This window comes from Microchirus variegatus, assembly GCF_963457635.1.
Source record: "Microchirus variegatus genome assembly, chromosome: 4".
In the NCBI taxonomy this organism is placed as follows: Eukaryota; Metazoa; Chordata; class Actinopteri; order Pleuronectiformes; family Soleidae; genus Microchirus; species Microchirus variegatus.
Genome location: NC_139805.1, coordinates 30469900 through 30490290, shown reverse-complemented (window position 1 = coordinate 30490290; position 20391 = coordinate 30469900). Strand labels below are relative to the sequence as shown.

The following is a 20391-nucleotide window of genomic DNA, read 5'->3' as shown; positions in this document are numbered from 1 at the left end:
TTATTGGAATAAAGATTATGGATTATAGATTATAGATTATAGATTACAGATTACAGGTGGTGATTTGTCCACTAGTTATGCCCACTTTGAATGACACAAAGGATGACATCACCAGTTTACAAGACCTGTTATGTACAGGTCTCGTAAACTGGTGATGTCATCCCTTTGTGTAAGAGACTGATTTAGTAAGTAGTCACGCCAGTCTAATGAGATGAAGCGCATTCCTTTTACAAACAGTAATAATGAGATTCACCCACTTTAAGATGTGCAATTGTATAACTTGATTAATTACTTAATCCTTATCCTCATTTTAGTGGGGCAGTGTCCACTGGTGGAAACTGTTTTCTAATGATTTTTCTTATTTACACTTTTACAATTGTGCATAGAGAAACATGCTAAATATAGAATTTCTTCACATTTTCTGTTTCTGATATCCGATCCAGTGATTATGATCAGTATCCCGATTCCCAAATATTGTATCTGCTCATCCCTCGAGAAAACACAAGGACAAGAAGTAAAATTGGAAACTATCCAGCCAGTGTGTCCATGTGGGCGCCATAAAGTTTTTATTTGGGCTGATAATATGAGTCCCAAATTGCTTTCCATGGTGGCCCCACGCATGTTTGCTTCCTATGTGAGGCCAACTGAAGCCATATGGGACCTGCACTTCATTGCCCACTTAGTACCCAGGAAGTCTGGAAAGTTTCCTAATGTGGGCATAAGGTTGAAATGGATGAACAATGGTGGGGCCACCATGGAAACCGCGGCCAAACCCACTTGGGACCCATATTATCAGCTCAAATATGAACCACATGGACACATGGTGGCTGGGTACAAAGTAGAACAGGAGGCAAAATAAGATCACAATGCATAGTGAAGGAAAATCCAACTAAAATAAAAACCCAATAGTAAAATAACTGAAATGTGACTCAATAATAATCCAAGATGTCATGTGTAAATTAATATAAATGGTCTCCATGGTTCTATTTTTCAACAATAAATTGTATCCTTTACAAAAGTTATATTATTATGTTATTCTGGAAATAAAGTTAGATAGAAGTGTTAATTTACTGGAACAATGTCTCTCGTTTATACTATGCTTATATTTTTAGAAGTATTCTTAGTCATATGTAAAATTAGTTGGGTAGACATATAATTGATTCAAAATGTAGACGCTAAGAAAATTCTAATGGTATTTAAAATGTGAAGAGATTCAATAATTTAATTTGAAAAAAATTAACCTATTAGATCTTTTACGCCCTTCCTTCGTGTGGCCACTAGATGGCATCAGAAGACAAGACAATATGATACAGGGAGAAAACGTGTCAGTCATAGAACAAAAATCATGCACTTCCTTTGAGATTTGCTTCTTTGAACTGTTTTTGAATGAGCAGATATGAAAAAGGAAAGATTGAGAGCTCACACTGTGAGAAGACACATTAGAGCTCAGACACAACGCTCTTATCTTGTGTAAAATGTCACTAAAAACTTCATGTTGTGGGAAACAAACAGAATGTTTCGGACTGAACGTGACACACATCATTGTTATTAGTCAGATTATATCAGCGTGTTTTGATTTGAACTGCATGTCACTGGGAATTCTTTAGTGCGTGGGAGTGTGCAGTTGGTTTGAAGTTGGGAGGAAACAGGTTATATCAGTAACATATTTTTTTATTAGAACCCAAACAAAGTGCACTGACACAAAACCAGGTTTGTTTGTGTTACGGCGAAAAGGAATCTGGACAAGGTCTGTTCAGGAGTCACACTGTGATTCTGTATCTGATGAAACGTCCTCAGCAGATTTCACTTTGAGCTGTAGAGGTGAACACTTCAGGTCTGGACAGGAGGCCTCTGGTGACCAGACCTGAACTGAAAGCTGAGATTTCAGAGAGAAAATCAAAGTTATATTCGTACAATATGGACAACAGTGACCTGAAGACTTCATAATGGTTGCTGCAATCTCAGTTGAAAACATTGCAGGGGTTGTGAATGCCAGATTTTCTGAAAATACAATGGACTTAAAAATGACATTACACTGTGTTCATGCACAAACACGTTCACATACAAATCTATTTCATTAATGTAAGCATGTCAGTGACAGACGGAGTTTGAAAGTGTGTAGAAGCACATCATAAGAATCCATATTTTAATGTGTCATTTAATTCAACTCTTTCATATAGTGACAGGTGATCAGTGGTAGAGCGCGTCGTCTTGCAACTGGAAGGTTGGGGGGTCAACATGCAGATGTGTCCTTGGCCATGTTGTTCCTGATGGCTGTAGCGCAGGGGTCTCAAACTGGCGGCCCGGGAGCCAAATGCGGCCCCCCAATCAATTACATGCGCCCCCACTCAATATCATGTTATAAATGAAAACATGGCCCACGACCTCACCGTCTTTTAAATACAGTGTGTAGCTGAGGCACAGCTGCCAGTGAGGTGATAGAATATAATATATGTTTGCTAGCAATGTTTTTTATAACAGTAATAATAAGACATTTGGTCATTATCCCATTATTGAATGCATCATATACAACATTCAATTACATATATACACTTGTTAGGGCCTGAGCCACGAATGGCAGCGGGCGAAATGGCTCCTGGCACAAATTTTTATATAGTTGTCCACACTTTTATTTATGTAATTTAAAATAAATGTCTGTTTTTTATATTAATACATTCATTTTGCATCATAAATAGTATTATTAAATATGCGTGTGATATCATGATGCAATATTGTGAACAGCTGTTTTTCCCCTCCACTTTTTGTTCTCTAGACCGGGCCCCTCTTGACCATAATAGATGCACATTGGCCCCCAGGTCATTTGAGTTTGAGACCCCTGCTGTAGCGTGTGAATAGGTGTGAAAGATGTGTGCATGTACTCTATATGAACAGAAGTGTATGAGGACAATCTTAACGCTTTCTGCAAGACATTTGAGTTTCAGGAAGACCCTTTTCTATTCCATCATGGCTAAAGGAAAGAATTTATAAAGACATGGTTTGGAAGAACAGGGCCCACAGTTGGTGTAGTGGCCTTTGCAGCAAGAAGACCCGGGTTCCTGGGTTCGAGCCCTGTTTGGAACAACTTCGGAACAAGGGCCTTTCTGCAAGGAGTTTGCATGTTCTCCCCGTGTGTGCGTGGGTTTTCTCCGGGTTCTGTCTGCTGAGATAGGCACAGCACCCCCCGCGACCCTCTGGTGGAGGATGAAGCGGTAGGTAATGGATGGATGGGTTTGGAAGAACTGAACTGGCCCACACAGAGCCCTGACCTCAACCCCATCCAGCACCTTTGGGATGAAGTGGAACAGAGATTGTAAGCCAGGTCATCTCGTCCAACATAGAATACCAATAGAAACACTTTAAAATTGAGTTTCAAAAAAAAAAGTGTGGAAGCTGTTATAGCTGCAAAAGGGGGACCAACTGCACTGTATATGTATTTGAGCACGTCATTACAGTTGGTGTAATGGTCAGGCGTCCCAAAACATGTCCATATAGAGTGTAGTTGCAATATGAAAGTGTGAGTGAATGGGTGTGAATCAGTGAATGATTATATGTAGTATAAACAGCTTTGAGTGTTCATCATCAATAGGAAAGTGTTTTATATATAAATACTGAGCATTAAAATGTTATTATAGATATTATTACCAATACTGTATTTGTTCCTGCTGTTACTGACCTGTCCAGTAGATGGCGCGTGCTCAACATTCATCCATTCATTGTCTACTGCTGTTTTTTTTTCTTTTTCTTTGCTGGAGCCAGTCCCAGCTGACACAGGGTGAAACGTGGGCCACATCCTGGACAGACTGTCAGTCCATCGCAGGGACAGCACACAGAGACAAACAATGATTCACTCTCACGTTCACACCTACTGTGTCCATTCAACCTCTGCATGTTTTTGAACTGTGCGAGGAAACCGGAGAACGCAGGGAGAACATGCAAGCTCCATTCAGAAAGACCTGCTTCTGCTAGCCACTATTCCACCATGTGACCCCATGACACATTGACTTGACTGAGACACTGGTTGTGTCACAGCACGATTTGAGACTAAGCTCTACCTTTCAGATTTTTTTTATGTGATATATAAAGAAAATGCGTGGTTGATTCTCAAGTTTTATATCTTGTTTTTGTTTGTTCTTGGTGTTTCATTACTGCCTCTGTGCTGAACCACACACATTGACTTAAGATCTTAGAATATCACATTTTCTTTCAGAAGATTAGAAACATTAAGGCAAATGTGTGTTAATCTTTCATCTTTGAATTTGTCTGATATTAGCACGCAGTTTTTCAAATAATTATCAAACACAGACACGGGGTTATGTGTCCTCTCTAAGCTCACCAGACTAGAGGCTTCTGAAGGCTGCAGTTTCTGTTTACGGAAAAATGTTCCCAAATATTTATACTTTAATGCTTTTTACCGAGGCCTTCCCACTCGACTTTGGTGATAGCATAGGGAGGGACCCTCACTATTAACCTCAAGCGTTTCCAAGCACATTAACCTACTGACCAAGTGTCTGTGTAAAGTCACATTTGCACACGTCACAGAACCAGATGCGGTTGAATTTCATGACCTCCCTCCATAAATCCCTCCCTCCCTCCCTCCCTCCATCACGGCACATGCTCGTGTTCGTCATCTCCTCTGTTCCACAAAGTCACTGTGACCATCACCTCATTTTAACGTCTAAAGTGTGCCACTCTTTAAAATAACATTCGTTTGTGATCAAAACACACAAATATGATTAGTCTCGTTCATAACAAAGCCTCTAATGGCTCGCACACCTGGAGCACGACTGGCTGACTGCTCCTGTTGCTAGGCGACAGCCCCATGGCGTGCGGTACTGATCGTAATGAGGGAGAAAATGAAAAGAGATGAGGACAAGGAAAGATGCTATAGAACATTATTTAATAATGGTACTCTATGGTGTGACCATAAAACATTTACAAAATATTCACAGGGTAATGCAGTCAGTCAACAATACATTTATTTTAATTTTATTTATATATATTCATATATATATATATGTATAGAGAGAGATAGATTTGTATTTTCAAATAAAAAGTTTATACTCGGAACACATGGTTCAAATGCTGCTTTCTCTGCAGTCTATAGAGCGATCTATAATGTGACATTGTACAATAATTCCAATACTAGCTTCATTTACATATTCGAGGATCTGCACACTAGCGAGGGTACGAACCAGGAGCAAAAAGGTTATGTACAAAAATTTACAAAGGAACACTTTTACACACACGTTACCCATCAGACACGGTCTGAAATGACCGCAAACTTCTCCCTGATTACCGCATACAAACAACAAATCATTTCCGAAAAAGAAAACAAAAAATTCTTATTTCTCATTCACAGGTGAGATGATTTTCATAAAGATTTCCCACACTGGGAACATGCTGTCAAAATAGCTTAGGGTGGTTTCAACGAGGCAAACACAAAGTGTTCTCCCAAATGTGACAGGTAATTCTATTGCTATATCATATAGTAATGTAAGAGGTATGGAAAGTGCATTTTTTTTACACTTGCATGAATGTGTACAGTATGAAATGACTGAGTGTTTGTGTCCACGTTTCTTCTGGGAAAGAGGAGCCTGTGTGTTTCCTTCTTGGAGAAGAGGGAGGAACAGAAAAGCCCCTCTTTCATTTTGGTCTTCAGAAGAGAAATGGTCTCGACAAAACTGCAGGAGTGAAAGCTAAATGACTTGGAGGTTTGACGTTGACTCGTAGAACCCAAGGAAGAACACCGGCTCTGTTTAATTTTTTTTTTTTTTTTAGCTATCCTGGAAGCAACTGGAGAAAAGGTCAGTTTGAGTTCAGGAGCTTCTGCTTCCTGCTGTGCATCCATCCTTCACCGATATTTGATTCAGAGTACACTTTCTCACAGCAGGTTCGCTTGGAAAGGCTCCCACATCTGTCCATCACGCAGAGGCCAGTGTTCTGTATGTGATAGGCCTGGTTTTGCGTAGGGAGCCCAGAGGTTCCCTCAAGCAGATACCTCAGTCAGCCATTTGATCTCAAGGATCAATGCGGAAAGCTAAAAGCTTGTCAGAGTGCTGGTTGTTCAGGGTGCGCAGGTCTGGCAGACGAAGCAGCAATTTTGGGAAGAGGGTGCTGTCGTCTGGGCGGCGGCTGGTGATGAGAGACCGCAGAGCTTTTATCAGATTCTCCTGCAGCAGCTCCACTGCTCCCACATCCACAACACCGGAACGATCTGTTAAAATGGAGGAAAAAGCTTGGTCAGATTCGGGGAAATCTGTCTGTGTGTGTCACATGTTCGTTTGCAGACAAGTGGTCGACTCTTACCGGCTGACACGAGCACGACGGCCATGAAGAGAGCCATCTCATCCGGCTCCAGACCCAAAGATCCGAGCTTCTCACTGAAATCAAACATGGCGTCCAGTAAAGAGCCCATGCCAAGGGCCCTCAGTGATGCCAGAGAGTACGTCTGCCCGTTCAGGAAGGTCACCGTCCTCTCCTTGGCGTCAAACAATGAGCAAAACCTCACCATCAGAACCTGAGGGAAGAACCAGGCAAGTGCAGGATTAGCAACAAATCTAAACTCAGGTGGCGAATAAATGTCAACTTTGCAAAGTGGACGTACCTGAAAAGTGCCGGATTTCAGCAGCATGACCTGATCGTGCTGGCTGAGAGTCTGGAAGCCTGGGATGCTCTTTGCAAACTCCACCACTTCTTTAACAGCAGGAGTGAAACACTGGGAGAAAGACTCCCACACCTCCTGACTGGAGCGGCTGGCTGGAGCCACAGGACATGAGTTGAGTGGACACGCCTGCAGGACACAGGGAGAAATAAACAAGACGTTAGGGACTTTTTTTTATTGATGCTAGTTTCATAGATAAAGACATTTCTCTGGAAAAGTAAAAGACTCACCAGGACTTTGGCGCCGCCATTCAGCTTCCAGGGGCAGGAGTTTTGGTTCTGGGAATCACTCGCTGGGAAACTGTTGTGATTGGACGTGTAAGACTGAGCTGATATGTTGCCTCTGACAGGACACTGGTTCTGATTGGAGGAGTAGGTGTACTTGGCGTTATCCACATGAGGATTAGTGGAGTGTTCATTGTTAGCGGGGGCAACGGGGCAGTTTGAGGGCATGCTGTAGCTTGACGTCACGTTCACCTGCTGCTCCCTGTGAAGTGTGTGCTGTGTCTGGGTGGACGTGTGCGACAGCGCCGCGTCCTGCGCCGCGCTGTTCTGGAAAGAGGAGGAAGTGCCGACGTTGTTGTTGTTGTTGTTGTGGGAAGCCATCTTGAGTTGAGGTTTCCCGTCGCCGTTCATTAAGCTGCTCTGGTAAGAATGCGGCGTGGGGCCTTCGCTCGTCTGGTTCTGTGAGCCGGCGAGGGCGTCGGGAGGAGACGACACCTCCATTTCCATGGAAGCGGATTCGTTGAGGCTGTTCATGTAGCTCTGCATCTCGTCCAGTAGCCTCTGCTTCTCCCGTTTGGGAATGCGGCCAAAACGCACAGCTATGGACAGAAAGAAACCAGAAAGGGACATTCGATGTTAGCATTTACTAATAAAAGAGCATCGCTGGCAGAATTTGAATCACCCACAGCAGAAACAGACAGTTAAACTATCTTCACATTATAAGGTTCTCTATGAATCACAGTTTAATCTATATGTCAGAACAATCGATGAGATGTAATCTGGGCAGAACTGAAAGGGCAGGATGTTTTTTTGTGTGTGTGTGAGGGGTTAATCTCTGGATGTAAAGGGATTTTTTCTTTGGCTTCATCTATTTCTGTACAGAGATGCTGTTGAATGTGGAGTTTTCTTGAATAAAACACGTTAAACCAATAAAGGGCGACAGAACACTTTCAGCTCTTAATATGAATTCAGCATCTGACCCTCCCCTCTAATCTCTACACGGACAACTAATCCTAATATTGTGGCTCGTCTGTCTCCATCACAGCTGTTTCATGACAATACAGACAGTAAAGCCTTCATCTCATGCGCCCGCCTCATCTTCCTCTCCAGCACTTACAGTCCTCCCTTCCCCCTCTTTCCAATAGCGCACCTCCACTGACAGCCCTATTTATAGTGCTCTGTATGCTACACCACCTCCTCCTCCCTTCCCCTTTTCTCTTTCGCTCTCTTTCTGCCTTTCACTTGAGCTCTCCTTCTCTCAATTCCTGTGGAAGTGGGTCACTGGGTCAAGTGCACTGAACATGATGTCATTAATAAAATGACATCCACGGTAGTGGGAAGGTCACGCGGCAGATAGTGGAGGTGAAGAGACAAAGGGTTGAAAGTGGGGGAAAAAATGATGGCAAATGAGTTTGAGAGTCATGTTGTCAAGACGTGAAAATCAAAAGGAGGATTTAAAGTTATTCCTGTTGACTCTGCTAGAACATTTACATTTTTCAGTTTAATTAAATTAGGATAAAACAAAAGGATACAACCCTGTAACACATGGTGTCCCTGTTGCAATGTGATGAATTAGCAGGTGATTTTTTAACTTCCTCCCTTTTGGCTTTTTTTTTGGGGTCAACTAAAAATATTTGCTCCAGAAAAACCATGATTTATTATCACCTAGTTCAGCCCTTTCCCCAGAGACCAGGCTCCTGCGGCAAAGTGATGCAGTGCAGCAGATAAGCTGCTGTAATATTATTATATTTTCAAGTGCAGGGTTTTATGAATAACATGTAAATGTCAGCGGTGAGGCAGTAAAAAAAAAGAAAGAAAAGCAATCGGTGCGACTGCACATCTGGGTGAACACCGGAGGTAATCAACAACGATGTGGCCCAATTTCCCAAAATAAAAGTGTATTTGTCAGATTTTCTGTATGACTGATGACTACTGAGGCTCCTGAGCTCCTCTTGCCATAAATCAGAGAGCAGGGCAAGGAGAAAAGGAGACAGAGGGGAACAAAAGACAAAAGGAGGGAAATATAAAGCGAAAATATCAAGAGGAAATTTATTTTTATAATGAGGAGGGAAACCTTTGCTCGAATCACCCCTTATTTTGTAAAAGCTCTGATTAAAGTTACTAATCATTTTCTTCACATTCTGTCTCCTCTACTATCTCTGTGTGTATTAATATTTTTATAACTGTCTCTCACCATCTCTGGACATGCCCACAGAGAGACACTTCTTAAAGCGACAGTGTTGGCACCGGTTTCGGTTCATCCGCATGATGAGACAGTTTTCATTCTTCACACACATCTTGTAGTGGATGTTCTGCTGAATGCTGCGTCGGAAGAAACCCTGGAAATGACATAAGGAGAGAGAGAGAGAGGGAAATTGAGGCACGTCTGCTGTGTGACAGTGTTTCTCCGAGTGTGAAGTGAACCCACAGGAAAAATAAGAGAAGCCCAATCTGTGCTCAGTCTCACCTTGCAGCCTTCGCAGGCGTGAACGCCATAGTGGAACCCTGACGCGATGTCTCCGCACACCTTACACAGAAGCACCATGCCTCCAGTCTCTGTGAAAGAAACACATATCCATCATCAGAGAGGGAAATACAGAGACAGACTGCCGGCAGATGAACACAAAGGATTAACAGGAAGGAGGGAAGTGAGTGTGGCTACTTACTGCTGAATGTGCCAGTGAAACCACAAGGTCTTTTGGCAACTGTAGGATGGTTGTAGGTCGCCGATGATACTGTTGTGACTTGGGCGACTGGGGCATTGTTTACTTCGGGAAACTGGAAGACCATTTTAGGGGAAGGAGTTCCGCCCCCTTGTTCCCCTCTTTGCCTCAGGGCCCCAATCTCCTGAAAGGAGACACCCTCTGGGGACGAAGGCTGCGAGTGGGAGGAGGGCGACTGGGTCTGATATCCACTTGAAGGGCTGCCAGGACTCGGGCTGGCACTGCCAGAGGAGCCAGCGTACAAAATAACACCACCTGGAGGAACAGAGGCAAGATCTGAGTTCACTGATCCTCATTCGACTCCGTGTTCACATGTTCAAAAGACGTCGACGTGCAGGGCAATACCCCGGTTTGACTCGGTACACTTGGTTGGCACACGTTCACAAAGACACACAAAACCCAGACCTTTTGGGGACAACAGATATTTGATCTGATGAATAATTTAAAAAAGGCGTCACAACCCAGGCAATGATAACACTGACCTGGATATTTGTGCCAATGTCTTTTGTTTCTCATCTGGCCGGCAGCCAAATAAAAAAATGCTCTATGCGCCAACTCTCATAAAGCCAGTGAGAACAAACCTGCATGCAAACATGATAAATGATACTATGGCATCATGGAAAAGCCATCACTGAGGCTTTTGTAAATAAATAATGCTAAATACACAAAGGCCAGGTGTGATAAAAAAAGGCTCATCTATTGGAAGAACAGCCAACTGTTACACCATGTATTTTCATCTCTGTGACACAATACAAGACACATGCTGCAACTACACGGCTCATAACCGCTCAAGTCTAAATAATTGACAAAATCAAATCGATGACGTCTTCATTTTGAAGCACTTGCAGAATGTCAGTCTCAAACTACAGCTCAGCAAATGCATGTGAAAAAAAAGGAAATGGCATGATATGCACAATGATATACAGTAAGTCACGTTATATTCTCAGCGAACCACAAACAGGCCTTTGTTTAGGGCTGTCACATCACATCGGAAATGCCCTATTACCCCCTTACCACAGCACCGATCCACCGCCTCCCACCCACCCTTGTTTTGCAGACACTGTTCTCTTCCCTGTGAGATGAAAGCCTGCCCCTCACGTGCAGGCTGAGCCAGCCATGCAGCTCTCTGCCTGCCTGACTCTTTTTCTCCTCTCCCTCCGCCCTTCGCTATCCTCCTCCCCTCTTGTTCTTCCTACCTCCTACTCCTCCCTCCCTCCCTCCCTGCGTGCGTTGGCTTTCAGCCTGCAGACCCATCTATCCGCCAGCCACCTGACCGAGAGCTCACATGGACTCTTGACACAGTTCCCGCCCGGCTCACAAGGCTCTTTGCGCAGTCCCGTGTAGACAACAGCAGCAGCAGTACAATAACAAGCGAGAGGGCAGATCACGTTTGGAAGAGAGAGAGAGAGAGAGGGCTTTAATGCTGTGGTTACAGACGAGGGGACGACAGCAGGCAGGGCACAGATACCTCAGGATGATGCATTCCACAGAGTCACTCGACACTGTGCACAGTCACGTGCTTTTGACACAGAATGATTTGCTAATCAAATAAGCTGAGCCCTACTTCCCCATTTCTAATGTTGGCACCATTCTTTTGATTTAAAGCAACAGTTCTGAAGATAAAATCAATATAATTTATGACATTCATGATTTCAATTTTGAAGTCATGTTAGTGCCACACCCTCATTGCCTTGTTCACACTCTGGCCTCCTTTTTTATTTGGAATTTGAACAGTGTGTCAGGTGTCTAATTACTTGCGCATTAAAACCTACGAGCCCAAACACTTCCCAGGCACGACGATTGCATGCTTCAGATTCTGTGTCATTTGGCTCATGTCGTGTTGATCATAACTGCACGTTTGTGGTTTCTTAGAAAACATCCTGTTCTACCGTTTATCGCAAACAGGTTCCTGCACGCCAGGTAAACGAGGACTGGATGTACTGTTGTGCTAGTTTTTATCAATCAATAGAATTTGGGCACATTTCCTCCTGACAGCCTTGAGTCATCGGAGAGAGACTTGTGCGTGTTTTCTCTCCTTGAGAAAACACGTGCTGCATTTCTGTTGAGCTCTAAGTGCCTCCTTAATACCACTCCTCACACGTGTCAACACTGACAGCAAGGCACTGCGTGGCCTTGAGTGCCCCTGTGCGGTGGCAGCTCCAGTGTCTGTCAGCCTGTGACTTCACTTCACACATGAATGATACATGTGTGGCTTCCTGTGTGTGTGTGTGTGCGTGAGAACCATGCAAATATGTGAACATGTGAATCACCTACAGAGGGAAGCGATGACAATCCCCGTCTCACGAGCTCCACACACACACCCTCTCTACACTCACAGTCAACATCCCCGCCCCTCTGGTGTCAAAGCGTTCCATATTCAGTTTCCTTGTAAATTTCCTGGAATCTGCCTCGACGGAGCCAGAACAAGCTCTGAGAATATCATCGCTGCTACACTCGGCCACAGGTTACGACATGTGACCCACAGATACACATATGGCCATGAAAGCTGCGCAGCACAAACAACACACTTCACTGCCCAGCCTACGTCTGGCTTGTGCTCTCCCAGCCCTTAAACATGCATACGGCAGTCGAGAATCAGCGTACAGTCAACATGCTTGTATCATGACTGAGTGGGCAGAGGGTGAGGAAGCACATGTTTCCTCTCAGTCTGTAAACACACTCTGCATGGGCAGGAAAGCCATGAAGAGTCAGCTGGCATATGCATTATGTCGATGGAGCTCATTCAAGATGACCTCGCTGATTATTGAAGGTTTTTAATTGACTTTTTAATGCGTTTCTCTTTTTTATATTAATAAAAACGTTTGTAGTGTAGCTTCTCAAACTTCAGATGTTCCTAAAAGCTCCTAAAACATGTTGTTAAAGTTGAGAATATTGAGATGTGCTTACAAATAAACACAACATATATACATAAGTAAACACGTTCAGTAGATTTGTTATAATATCGTTTCATTTCAATGTGTTTTTCAATGAATTTGGTCAATGGCAGATATTTTTCAGAACAACACCACCTGTACTTTATTGTCTATTTTGCTCTAAATGGAAATATAATTTACAAAACTGACATTATGTTCTATTTAAGAAGAGTTTTAAGTAGCAATTGAGATTCCCATAGACTTCCATTCAAACAACTAGCAGTGTAGCCCCCTGGTGGCTGTACAACATATCTATACTTCCACTTTGGCCTCCTTGGAAGAACTGGAAGACTTCGCCCACGTACATGTTTTTATATACGTGATTTATGAGTAGGATGTAGGATCACGACCATATAAATCACCAAAATGGATTCACGTTGGTCAACAGTCGACAACCCGAGCTCGTACAGTGTTTACGGTTAACCATTAACCATACGGCTCCAAGGCCTTCGCCCTCTGTGCTGCTTACACGTTATATTTTATAGGTAATTATTTATCTGCTGGCAGACTTTAGATCCATCATCATCATAACAAAAGCAGAGTAAATGACAGGAAATGATCAAATCTTCTGCCAATGTCATGTTTACTTATTATAGAAATTGTATTGTAGTTAAATTATTGAATGGTTTTTACTGTCTTTCTTTTTAAATCGTCTTTTATATGGAGCGTATAAGATAAGCTTCCACACTGTGGACAAAAGGTGTAACCTCTAAGTGTTCCTGAAGGTCACAGCCACGTCCCATGTCAAACACACAGCCTGGCGTGGGTGGTCATGTCCTCTCAAACGCCACGCAGCGACTGCGTCAAACGAGTCCCTTTAATGAACGCTATTAAACATTTTAGAGCGGTTATAGTGACCAGTACGACGTTAAACCTCTCTGACCCACTGACCAAGCTATTAGAGAGAGACACAGAGAGAGAGGGAGGGAGGAATCCCCGTGCAGCGAGGATGAGTGAGCGCGAGCGGCGGCGCAGAGGAACGACCGAGAGGGGCGGGGAGCCCGGGAATCACGCGCGGCACGTGGATGCCGAGGCTGGATACACGTGCTGTCAGGCTCGAGGAGGAGTGGAGCTGCATGTTTGATAAAAATCAGGCGCATGATTCTTAACATTGTCACGACTGTGAAGTCCACTCGTGTCAAACAGGAAGGAGACGAGAACGCGCCATAGCTTCATCTCTGTGCCCACACAACTATGAATCCCCTCGTTTCAAAGATATAATGGCGATCTGCTCTCTTATTCTTTTTTCTTTTTCTTTTTTTGATGACGTCATTACATTTACCTCGAGACCTGGGGCAACTTAATAGTGTAAGATTGTTTTCTTAACACAAACACATAATTACCTTTCATTGTATCCTCATGGCCATTATAGTTATAATAGTAACAATAATAATTAGTACTGTGTTGAACATGATGATAAGTGAAGAGGAAAATACAAGCATGAACTAATTAAATGACTCATTTAACTCTGTAATATTAATAATAATAATTTAGACTAAACAAACACAGCACAGAAAACATGTGGCATAATGATTAATAACCACAACAACTATATAATATAACAGGCTACCATATTAACATTGGCTCTAAATGAGTATAGTACAATGTACATATACTGTACTTATGAATGAAAACTTTAAATTGATTGTACATTTTTGACCCATATCTGTCAACGTGTCACATGTTACATGTTAATAAACCAGAGTCACACTGAACTACAGTTACACTACAGAGTTAAAGGTTCTTAAGAACTGGGACATTCATCATCGGCTTCCTCCCACTACATTTATTTCATAACTCAGTTTCTGGCAGAACAAACTGTTTACTCCGAGCAGGGCCCATCCACTCACACACACATGGGGCCAGTACAAGTACATGGAAAACACAAGTTGGCAGGAGCCACTTGTTTTGGCTGAGTAGGCGTGACCGCTCCTTGACACAGAGCCTACTCACATGTGATGGGAGGGGCCACTGATTCAAACATATACAGTCTAAGCCAATAGTGAATGACAAGCCAAATGAAGCCTAAACATGACTCATACTGAAGAAGAAAAATGCACTCATTCTGTGTGTGCAGGTTCTCTTGAATGCAGCACGAGCACAGGAGTGGAAAATGGGAGGATGAGGGAGGAACGTATGTGTGAATGATACAGAGAGAGTGAGGAAATCACATTAAAAACAATAATGAATACATGACACAGGGGGTGTCTGAGGTCGTGCCTCACGTGTTTACTTGGAGAGAAGATTGACAAGAGAAGGACTTCCCTCTTCTATTTCACTTCCCCCAGAAACATATAAATGTACAGTACACATACGAATCGCAGTCAAAAGGTATGTTTGTTGTATAAATTGACCTCACTTAATAGTGACCCCCCTCCCCCCCCAGTAAGGTGCAGATATACATGCATGTGGAACATATAGGTTACAGTGTCAGTGCCGTGGGGACTGAGCTCAGTTGCATCCTGTGGTTCACACTTCAGTATCAGGTGCATTTGACACGTCGTCATCACTTGGCAGATGGACAAGAACCAAAATGTCACCCTATGTGTATATATATATATATATATATATATATATATATATATATATATATATATATATATATACACATATATATATATATATATATACTGTTTTGTGTCTGATACCAATATAGCATCATATCCATTGAGTCTCCATCCATCAGTACCAATGTCAGTACAGCCATTTTACATTTTTCATATTACTAAACTGTTGCAGCACATTTTCTTTCAATCACCAGAGAGAAGAAATAAACAGCGTCCAACATGACTCAGTAAAAATACCATTGCTGCTTTTGATTTGCATGTTTTCCTCTAATGCTCTTAGTACATTTTTCTTTTGCTCTTTAAATGCAATCCAGTGATTCTGACCAGTATCAGAATGATGCCCATGCTGAACATGACATCAGTTCATCTAGTCCAAATACTAAGTCATGCAGTTATACTTAAAATAGAGATGTAACATATAATAAGGACATACATTAATGTGCAATGACATATATATACCCTTACATGCACAGACACCATTGCTCGATCCTTCCATATCAAATATCTGCTTTTGGTATTTATTTAAAGACATACACACACATACAGAAATAAGGTTTTTTTTTAAAGATGACTTACCACCTGGGCTGTTTTCCATGTTTTCCCTGGTCGATGAATCGATAGTGAATCGACCCCTTGGTTCTTGTTGCAGTTCGACTGAGGGCGTCTTAAAGCTGGACTGACTGGATCTGCTGCTGCTGTTCGACACCGAGGAGTTTTGTTGAAACAGGTGAAATAGTCATGAACTGCCACGACATAAAGAGAGTGTCCCAAAGCCCAGAGCTGCAGGAGTGTGCACAGGGCATTTGAGGGTGAGTGCACAAATAAAACCCCGTCAGCCAAGAAGCAAAAAAAAAGCGTAATATAAAACTATATTGTTTGTTATAAAGAAAAACAAGCAAATAGTCGATTGAGATGATGATTCCCAGTGCGGATCAGCTCCGTGTGCTCGCACCTAAAGAGATCACTGTGGACTGAGGCTTTCTCTAGATTGCAGACGTCCCAGTGTCAACGCGAGTGCGTGTACAGTCACCACCAAAACACGACCTGAGTGGAAGTAGTTTAAAGCTCCCCCCACTCATCAATAAGCATCACGGGTCCTAAAATAACCAGCACGTTTTCCGGTGCCTGAAAAATGTGACCGTCTCTCTCTCTCCCTCTCTCTCTCCTGTTTATTGACGTGTAGATGTCAGGGATCTCTCTCTCCCTCTCTCGGTCTGTCACGCTTTCTGAAAACACCCCCCTCCTCTTCCCCCTCCTACGCCCTTTATTTTTTCCTTTTTTTTACTCCTTCTCACTCTCTCATTGGCTGACGGCCCTGCGTGCAGAAGGCACTTTGGGTTCGTTCGACGTTGGAATGCTGCTTAAAGCTCTGCAGCATGTGCGCATGGCATGTGAGCTGGCGCTGCCCTACTGACACACATTTTATGCTAATGAGCTGCCTGGGCTCGGCGGCGAGAGGGAGGGGAGAGAGGGAGAGATGGGAGGGGAATGCGGGAGGTCTCACTCCGTTTGTAGTTCTTGGTGGTGGTAAGGGGAAGTCTGAATTAGGTAGGCACTGTGTACTACGGAGCCCTGCTAGGGTCAGGTGTGGAAAAAAATATAATTGTTTGTAAACTATTCCCTCAGTTTAGTAAAACATTCCCTCAGGTTTGGAAATCCGTGCCCTCGGTTTTGTATGCCACTCCCTTAACACTCGAATAAAAGAACAGTGGTAGTCCAGTGGTTAAAGGGACCTAGACCGGAAGTTCCAATTAACGCTGTTTTTTAGTGTGTATCTGCGTCCTTACCTTGTTTAAGAAGCCCTGAAGGTTCACAGTTCAGCCACTGCTGAGAACGCTGTGTTTTATTGTAATCTCGGGCTCAGCGAGATCTCTGGTTGTGCACATTGAACCGCAGAAGAAGAATAACGTCCGTTGTGGAGGTGTTTCACGAGCGACAGTGTCTTCTGTCAAAGAGTGACAAAGCTATTTTTAAACATTGTTAAAACAATGTTTTGATAATGAGTAGCAGTGCATCCACCGTTCCAGAGGGGGGAGCTGTGCTTCTGAATATGTCACTTCCAGGTACTTGCCAATCACAAGACTCTGTCTTCTGGGTGAGAGTTGAGTCTCAAATTTCGCGGCTGGGAAACCCTGTCCGAAAAGAGGATTTCTATCGGCTCGTTTACAGCAACTAGGAGGTTTTTGAGCATAAAAACAAGTTAATGTATGTAAGTAGACCTCCATAACTAACATATATGTGCAACAGGACCACTCTATGTGAGCTTTAAGTAGTTGAAATTGTGTCAGGAAGGTCGTAGGATTATTGTATAAAGCATTAATAAATATATTGGGTGTGTGGTGGTAACCTCGACTGGGCCTGCCATATATTTGCCCTGCATGCCACGATGTCTCACTCCAAGGTTTTCTCAAAAGTTGGCAGTCCTGCAACAGGAGACTGTGGTCAAGCTCCAACATTTCAAGTGCGGCGTTATTACCAACTCTATGTCAAATACGTTCGCCAGCTTACTGCATTGTGTGTAAACTTCCGGTTTTCAAAATAAAACGTGGGTATTAATGTGTAAAAGGTAATAACGGCGCACTTGAAATGTTGGAGCTTGACCGCAGTCTCCTGTTGTCAATATTAGATATTTTTATTATTTTCTACTAATACACTAAAATAGAATGTAGATGATAGACAGTTACCAGAATGTATACAATATTGGCTGGATATTTACAGCATAAACAAGGGTTGAACATGAGATATTGTCTATGTATATTGCACTTGTGTAAAGTTTATTAGACAGTATATATTGCATGTGGTCTACTGAGAGCAGTGCTTGTTGTAAAGTGTAACAGCTGCAGGGAGGAACGACCTGTGATAATGCTCCTTCAGACATTTAGGATGTTTCAGTCTGTTACTGAAGGAGCTGCCCAGTGCTGTGATGGTGTCCTGCAGGTGGTGGGACAGATTGACGATCAAAAATGATAGCTTAGCAGTCATTCTCCTCTCTCCCACCACATCCACTGGGTGAAGGGGACATTCAAGAACAGAGCTGGCTTTTTTAATCAGTCTGTCCAGCCTCTTCCTGTCCGCAGCTGACGACTCCAAAAAAGATGGCTGATGCCACTGCTGAGTCATAGCAGGTCTTAAGGAGTTCACCCTGCACTCCAAAAGACCTTAGTCATCTCAACAGGTAGAGTCTGCTCTTATCAGACCAGTCCAGTTTATTGTTTATGTGAACACCCAGGTACTTAAGATGTCACCATCTCAATATCCATTTCCTGGATGTTCACTGGTGTTGGAGGAGAGCGTTGTCTTTAGTTCTTTAGTTTAATGGTAACACAAGTAGTCTAAATAAAATAAACAAATTGGACACCATTAGTTTGTGCCTGTTTCTGTCCCAAATGGTTATGTGGACACAACATTTCTTCTGATACTTAAACTATTGGGATATATATATAGGGAACCTCCTAAGGGATTAATAAAGTTCTATCTAATCTAATCTGAATATGCTTAAAATATACGATTTGAGCTACAGTCTAAACAAGGCCTAGTGGGAAAATGTTCAGGGTCTACTACAATATCTACAGCTGTTTAGTACATACAACCAGTGTGACAGTATCCAGTTTACTAGTTTACAGTGAATGCAGTTGCATTTTGTTATTTTTCAATTTAAGTTCAGCATCGCCACATTTGGTGCTTCACTTTGAATAAGAAAGTGCAAATTAATGCTCGGCCCCTTTTGTGATTTACCGCCCTCTCAGTTTAAAACACAAGAGTGACACTGGTTTAATTTAAATAACACAACTATAATTAATGTTATTTATAGTGTTACATTTGGATCAATAATAGTCAATCACAGGTGACATGGAGGTGGTGGGAGGGGCGGGGGGCAAATTAAATTCCACTTAGGACCTGATAAAGGCTTGGGCCGGCCCTGCAGATGTGTCCGATGTCAATTGTATTTGCATCTGCGAGTGAAGCTGAGGAAATCAAAACTTAGAGAAACAATTTTTCACCATTAAAGAAAATAAGTCATATGACAATCAGTGGTGATAATGTGTTAATCAGGAGGTCTCAAATCCATCCTGAAGATGGATTTTGTTTCTACATGCTCAGTATTGTAACCACACATGTCCTCAAACCACCTCTGGATGCGGTTTCTGGGATAGACCTGTCATTATCATGGTCTGCCTGTGATTCGCTCACCCAGATTGGATGTTTATACCAGGTTTAACTGTGGTCTAAGGGGGGTGTCTGCGGCTCAGTGAGGTTCAATCCCCCTCTCCTGTCGTCTGCATGATGATGCTGATGTGTCCCTGGACAAGACACTTTAACCCCACATTGCTCCTGTTGCAGTGTGTGAATGGATATGTCAAATGTGTGACAGTAAGAGAAATGTATAAAGATGTATCACATGTGGTAGTTAATTAAGACCTGAAAACTCAATATGTCTGATGTGTGAAAAAGTTCACAGTTGTAAAAATATAAAATAAATGACTCTTCAATGATGTGAAGTTCAGTTTTAACTAACTGAATACACCCCATTTCTAGGTAACAATAAAAAGGAAGACAATACCTCTAAAAAAATATATAAGAAGCATGATAAAACATAAGAAAAACATTTAAATAGAGAAGTAAAAGAAATTAAAAGTTCCAGCTATGGGGACACACAGCAAACCTGACCCAGATTGCGGTCTGGATGGTTAATAGTGATCCAGTAGGTCAGAATCTATTTTGGGCCTAAACCATTCAGTGGCTAAAAACAATATTTCATAATCAATTATCTGGCAGACAGCAAGCCAGTGTAAGGACCTCAGAAGTGGAGTCATGTGTTTTTGGTCTTAGTGAGAACAAGGGCAGCAGCGCTCTGAATCAGCTGGGAGGCCAGTGAGAATGCATTGTCGGTAGTCTAATAAACTAAAGATAAAGACTTGAACCAGTTTTTTTCAGATCCTGCAGCACCATATAAGCTATTTAGCCATAGCCAAATCCTTTAAGCCTTGATATATTCTTTGGATCCATGGATCTCAAACTGTGGTGCATGTACCACCAATGAAAATCAGAAATATTGTTCTAGTTTATATACCAGGGTATGTGCTCGGGATGGAGCTGAGGAGTTTTGACCAGTGTAGGTCGAAAATTAAACAAATAATTACAATAAATGAAATAATATCAATTACAGTCACCTTATCTCTCGAACCATCTTAATCTAATTTCAGTGTACCAGTGTCTGAAGTATGTGTGAGGAAGAGGAGGATGATGAGAGAGCAAATTATGATGTGAAAAGTAGCCGTAGCT

The 20391-nt window shown here is 42.6% G+C and overlaps 1 protein-coding gene across 1 annotated transcript; it reads right to left on the bottom strand.

The window, feature by feature from the left end:
* Nucleotides 1–4941: 4941 nt before the first annotated feature.
* Nucleotides 4942–16180, bottom strand: LOC310926288 (nuclear receptor subfamily 1 group D member 1-like). Its single transcript, XM_083888395.1, has 8 exons — nucleotides 15685–16180; nucleotides 9552–9863; nucleotides 9353–9441; nucleotides 9080–9224; nucleotides 6892–7484; nucleotides 6605–6790; nucleotides 6307–6517; nucleotides 4942–6214 (listed from the first exon to the last, which is right to left on the bottom strand). The coding sequence occupies exons 1-8, from the start codon at nucleotides 15701–15703 to the stop codon at nucleotides 6018–6020; spliced, it is 1752 nt and encodes a 583-aa protein (XP_083744521.1). The 5' UTR covers nucleotides 15704–16180; the 3' UTR covers nucleotides 4942–6017.
* Between the last annotated feature and the right edge of the window lie 4211 nt (nucleotides 16181–20391).

Bases quoted from the DNA above. Each gene is read 5' to 3' on its own strand.
- LOC310926288 (XM_083888395.1), bottom strand. The intron at 9,442-9,551 runs GTAAGTAGCCAC...TTTCTTTCACAG, and splicing joins TTTCACTGGCACATTCAGCA to AGACTGGAGGCATGGTGCTT. The intron at 6,791-6,891 runs GTGAGTCTTTTA...TGTGTCCTGCAG, and splicing joins ATGGCGGCGCCAAAGTCCTG to GCGTGTCCACTCAACTCATG.